Here is a 6,360-nt window from a genome sequence, read left to right on the forward strand (position 1 = left end):
TAAAATATTACGAATAAAAAAAGGGTTACAGATCAGTTGAACGTTATCTTTGACCTTCTTTGCAAAAACTCTCTGGACAGTGTTTTACACCCGCTAAAGAAACCCGCTATACGATAGTCTCTGGATAAAATCTTCAGTAAGAGAGGACTACGGAATGTTCCGTCTACATGATCAACACATAGGGCTCACGGCAGTTGAGACTGATCCCACCTCTGGAATTTCAGGGTTCCGTGTTTTATGCGCTCTTCAAAGAATTAGATTGTTTATAGATACATACTAATCAAACACTAATACCACTAAAAAAAATTTTATCATACCACATCAACAGTACATTCATATATCAACAGTACATATTTAGCCCAAGAAGGTTAGGCTTCTTGCACAATGAGATCCCTGGCCACTTGGAAGGCAGCGATAAGTGAACTCAGCTGTATCTTTTCATTGGTTCCAGAGGCTAATCTGTACCTAGGAGAACAAGACATGGGTCCAATGAAAGTAAGCTACACAAAATAGAATTCTTGTAACATCCAATGAAAGTAAATTACATGTACACAACAAAGATTAACTTCAAGACCATCTTATTTTCCTAAGTCCTAATAGGGCATTCAGTTTTGCAGTTTTTTAGACTCAAACTTTATCTCTAGAAAGATGTGTACACTTGTATATTCATTGTATAAATTAATAACTGCGGTAAATCTGAAATGTCTGTATCATACTGTGGTATTTTTCATCCTTGTATTACTTAGCTTGATATTATCTGTGGTCTAGATACATGTATCATGAGACCTCTCTAGTCCCATTATTTGCTATTTATAAACTATATATATCGCCAAACACCTTAACTCCCTCACTACCCTAACTGCGTCACTTTCGGGAAATTCCATGCTGTTTGTAAATGAATGCGATAGTGACGTCATTTTTTACATGCTGAAAATCTACAATCAAATGCCGATAAATTTTTACAGTCAAGTTCAAGAATGCGTCAAAAATAAAACAATTACACATGATCTATTGTATCTATCATATTTTATGTGAAATCAGCAAGTACTTTTTCCTTTATGCGCTATTCCATCGATACCTCCAACAGGTGCGTCAATATGCTCATTTTTACAAGTCAGTCATATTTATGAAGGTCTTTGCCAAAGGATTAATATGACATACCATATTAAATACGGCTAAAAATATTTTATTTTTCGTCTCAATTTGCCCTAATACGCTACACATTGGATATAATGTAGCGTGACGTTATTACATATAAAATATGTTATATTAACGTTACTTTCTCTGTTGTTGATACTTTTCCTAAAATACAATTTAATACTATTTTAAATCATCAAAACTAATTTTCTATGTTAACAAGTTCAAGATGAAGGAAGAAAAACTAAACTGGAAAAAAATTTCTAATTAATATGTTGACATATTGCAGAGGGCCCTGGTGACGGAGTTAGGGTTCGTTGGACGTAATGTGTACGGATGTGATACTCGTTCTATTTATAGTAGTTTTGTATAAGTCCAATGACTGAGTTTTTTTTAAAATAGTTCTGAAAACAATGTTTAAGTTCATTACTAAGTGTAGCAAACATGAAACAAATCAAAAAAAATTTCAGAGAGTAACCGGACGTGTTTTCCACTTATGGTGACGGAGTTTGGGTACAAGGGGATATTATGCTAAATATGATAGTCTATTGAGCAGACCATCTGATTTGATATTCATATAAAACGTTATAAATGCTGATTATGTCCAAGTCCAAATTTTCTGTTGATATTTCATATTTGATAAATTTATCTTCAACACTAAAATATTAAAATTAATTTTATCTTTAAGGTCTTCTAGACACTTTCCCTTTTTTAGTCACTGTAGCTTTACATGATACCATTTTTTACCAATACTTAATAAAAGTGAGATTTTTATTCTCCATTGAGGTAGATAATCATTGCAGAATCCTGAAAATTTTACTCTGTTAGTGGGAGTCATGTAGCATGATGTAGGTAGGGATGGCAGGTGTATGTTTTATATAATAAATATTACTTACTCAACTTCTGCCATTTTTTCAAGAAGATGAATTTTCACGTTGATTGGTAAATCAACTGAAATAGAAAACAGTTAAAACATATATCTAATTAAGTATCTACATCCTAGGTAGTGCATATCTTACAGTGTCTATACACTTAAACCAGAAAACCATGAATTTTTTTTTCTATACATGATTTAGCATTTGTTTCGAAGGTAGATAATATACATGTACATGTATATATGATGCATATTCTGACATACACTGAAACCTCGTTATCTCAAACTTGATGGGACCAAGAGAAAACTTCGATATATGAGAGGGTTCCAGATATCGAGGGTAAAATACTTAAGAAATTCGTGGTCAGGACTTCCAAAACACTTCGACATATCCATGGTATTTGAGATATCTATGTTCAAGATAACAAAGTTCAACTGTATTACCATACATTGTATATGCAATGCATAACTAACATTTATATGAGTATTTGTATTAGTACTTATATTGATGTGTATATGTTACCTCCATGTAAACTTAAGTGAATTTTATCATTTTAACATTTAAAAATATTGATATCAACTTGAAAACTTGCACTTTGGCAATAACTATCTTTTCATTTGTTATTTGCCACTGTTAGTGCTGACTTAATGATTACAAACTGAGTTTTACCAGCAACATGTCAGCGGAGCTGATAAAATGGATGTTTGCGACATTAAATCAGCATTAACAGTCACAATTACAAATAGGAAGACGGTTATTCGAATTCTAATGCAATTTATGCATATTGTTTGATGTTTACATCTTATTTCCTTGAGTTTTGCATATAACATATCAAGAAACCTTGTGTTTTTGTGACCTTCTATTATGATGTCACAATCAAAAGCTTTCATTAAAGCTAACATTACTGCCTCAAACATCAGTGCATTAGCCAATCAAAATGCAGATTACAAAACAGTTGCAATAGAATGATGCATATACATGTAGGCAAGAGCTTGTCAATATATGTAGGTATAAACTTCTATACTTACGTCGATGAACATAGGTATGAACTTCAGTCAGTATGTCCTGAAGAGCCAGTCCTTTTTCTGTCTTCATTTCTAGGATATCTTTTTAGTGATTAAGAATGAAAATAGTAACAGATGGAACTGTGAGTCTTTGATGGGATTCCAGGCAGGAATGTACATGTAAAAGAATTCCCACATGAATGTGTGTGAGCCCATAAAGAAGGATACAAAAGTACAGTGATTTCAAAATAAAACAAGGTTCAGAATGACTTTGCCATATCCCTCTCCCTTACTAGCAATACAGTATAGCGGGTATTTTTAGGGGGTGCTAACTTTGGCTAATTTTAGCGGTTGTGTAGTAAGCTGCTAAAATTAGCACTCTTCATTATCACCACTGAATACAAGAAAAATTACTTTAAACAACTTTGATTAGTCTGTTGTATATGCAATATAACTTTCATCTGGTATTGTATTTATTAAAACTTTTGTGTAAATCAGTATTCAAACATATATTAAACACACTGAAACTTATCTAAGAGATGAATTTCCTCTCTTTTGCAACGTCATGGAGCTCTGTGTCTGCCAAAATTTTTGGCATACCTTTGAGCAAGCAAATGCCAAATTTTACACCCGCTAAAGAAACCCACTATATGGTAGTCTCTGGTTAAAATCTTCAGTAAGAGAGGATACTGTTATAAGAGGTGGTGAAGCTCTCATTCAGCGTCCAGTTAATGATGTTCTCTATATCTCTCCTGAGTGGATGACCTACACAGGTGTAAACATTGTCTTCATTGACCACATCATGTGCCATATGTGTACTCTGTCAATATGGAATAGAAAACAAATTTTGTGCATATATGGAGCCTTCCTTTATTACTATTAATTCACTATTTAACAATGCTCAAAAAATACTCTTTGACATTTGTATAAAAGTGTCGAAGATTTAGATGTGTATAAGCTAAGATTACTCTTTATCAATCTACACAATGTATCCTGTCAGAATTAATTTTCAAACCTTACCTGAAGAATATTTAAAGCTTTTCTCATATCCCCATTAGCCAATGTAACCAATGCCTTCATTCCATCCTCTGTCACATTACAACTGCAATGAATATAAACAGCAATATCTTACTCAAACTCTTTGAATAATGTTTTTTTCCCCCGAAACTAGCAAGAAGGCCACAGAACTTGACAGACACTAGCTATAGTGAGTTTTTAATCCATAACCAACTAAGCCCCACCTCCGACTGGAACTTCTGGCCCATGTAACATGAACTTATTTGATATTGGGTACTTTATTATAAAACATGAAGTCTGTCCTGCTGTTGCCTAGGATTTTAGACAAATCAGGTATATTCAATAAATGACCTCCAAGGGGCCTGAACCCTCAGGGATAGAAAAATTTATTTTTGTTTACTGGTTACTTGGGCTATTGCCTTAAATTTTTACTGGTCAGCTTAGTACTTTCACTGTCCCATTGGGCCAGTAGATTAAAAAAAGGCTGGCCCAAAGCCATAATAATAATAGTAATATTGTTTTTATATTGTGATACTTAGTACAACTTAACAAAACAAGAAACAGCAGAAGTTGGGACACACAACCCTGTCAAGTTAACTATCCCGACTGTAAATGAATTTTATTATGCATAAAAAAATGCTGACCCAAAGGGCACATGCCCTTTGCAATGTACTAGCCCAGATTAAAATTCACTGGCCCCAGACCAGCGGGCCATCAATTATTTCGATTCCTGACCCTGGGGACAAAAATTTTACAATCTTGTAAAGCACTCACAAACAAGAAGCTTAGTTTTTTGCTAAATTTCCAGGACTGAAGATTTTCACAACTGTGAAATTACTCATTTTGTGGGAATTTAATTTTTCATTGTTTTTGAGGTATGAAGAGACCCACGAATTCATGAGCCAACAGCCCATTATTACCTTTTATATAGTTTGTTTGTGAACAAATACATTTCATCCTACAATATACTTCTCATAAAAACTGACAGACAGATGAATGACAAAAAAAACTTGAACAGAGATGCTTTCCAGATTCTGGGGGTCAGGTGAGTTAAAATAATCAGCTAAGAATGCTTCAAGAAGAAAGTTTGTACCCTTCCTGCTCTATGACATGCTGTAGACGAGGTTCCATTTGATCTGTACCCAGCGGTCCGAATCTGAATCGCGTACATCGTGACTGGAGAGCCGGGATGATCTTGGACAGGTAGTTACAAATTATACAGAAACGAGTGTTCTCTGTGAACTTCTCTATAACTGAAAAATTATACCAAAACCATTTTCAAGTGTAAATACATCAACATATGTTTGATACTGATTATGTTGTCATTTTGAACATTTAGGTCATTTCATGAATGGAAAGGTTTACAGTTACATTTCATACTAAAGTTCACCTAATATATTCAGTCAATTCTCATGTTTATCTTAACAAGAGGTCCATGGCCCACAATGGCTCACCTGAGTAAATATAACCCTTCTGTTCTTTATCAGCAGATTTTTTTCCAATATATTCCTGTGTAAAATTAAGATAATATAATGTGGCTCCACCCTACCCCCATGTGTCATGATTGGAACAAACTTGAATCTGAGGATGCTTCCATCTATACTTCATTAATCATTGCTTTGCTGTTCTGAAGAAGAAGACTTTAAAAGATTTTTCCAATATATTTTTATGTAAAACTTTAACTGGCCATTGTGGCCCCATACTATCCATGGGGGTCATAATTTGAACAAATAAGAATCTACCTAAACTAAAGATGCTTCAGTATAAATATAAGTAATGATGGCTTTGCTAATCTTGAGAATTTTTTTAAAAAAGATTTTCCCTGTGTATTCCTAAGTAAAACTTTGATCACCCATAGTGGCTCCACTCTGCCCCCTAGGGTCATGATTTGAACAAACTTGAATCTACACTACTTGAGGATGCTTCCACACAAATATTACTTATCATGACATTGCTGTTGAGAAAGAAAAATTAAAAAGATTTTCCCCATGTATTCACTCATAGTGGCCCCAACCTACCCCTGGGGGTCATGATTTGGACAAACTTGAATCTACACAACTTGAGGATGCTTCCACATAAATATGACTAATCATGACATTGCTGTTCTTGAGAAGAAGAATTTAAAAGATCTTTCCTTTGTATTCTATGTACAACTTTGATCATCCATAGTGGCCCCACCCTACCCTTGGGGGACATAATTTGAACACACTTGAATCTATACTAACCCAGAAAGCTTTCACATAAGTTTCAACTTTTCTGGCCCAGTGGCTCTTGAGAAGATTTTTAAAGTACCCCACCCAATTTTTATTATTTCTTAATTATCTCCC

General features: G+C 34.1%; 1 protein-coding gene across 1 annotated transcript in view; it reads right to left on the minus strand.

Annotated features, from left to right (window-relative positions):
* Nucleotides 1-291: 291 nt before the first annotated feature.
* Nucleotides 292-6,360, minus strand: part of LOC133197546 (replication factor C subunit 5-like) — a 15,183-nt gene continuing 9,114 nt past the window's right edge. The window contains exons 6-11 of the mRNA XM_061333634.1: nucleotides 5,127-5,286; nucleotides 4,037-4,118; nucleotides 3,707-3,836; nucleotides 3,041-3,118; nucleotides 2,034-2,088; nucleotides 292-465 (exon numbers count right to left, since the gene is read on the minus strand). Coding sequence (XP_061189618.1) covers nucleotides 369-465; nucleotides 2,034-2,088; nucleotides 3,041-3,118; nucleotides 3,707-3,836; nucleotides 4,037-4,118; nucleotides 5,127-5,286 — 602 coding nt within the window. The 3' untranslated portion in view covers nucleotides 292-368. The remainder of the gene's footprint in view (nucleotides 466-2,033; nucleotides 2,089-3,040; nucleotides 3,119-3,706; nucleotides 3,837-4,036; nucleotides 4,119-5,126; nucleotides 5,287-6,360) is intronic.

The sequence above is a fragment of the Saccostrea echinata genome, unplaced genomic scaffold (genome assembly GCF_033153115.1).
Source record: "Saccostrea echinata isolate AGI-Se365-2 ecotype Australia unplaced genomic scaffold, CSIRO_AGI_Sech_v1 ptg000030l, whole genome shotgun sequence".
NCBI classification, from domain to species: Eukaryota; Metazoa; Mollusca; class Bivalvia; order Ostreida; family Ostreidae; genus Saccostrea; species Saccostrea echinata.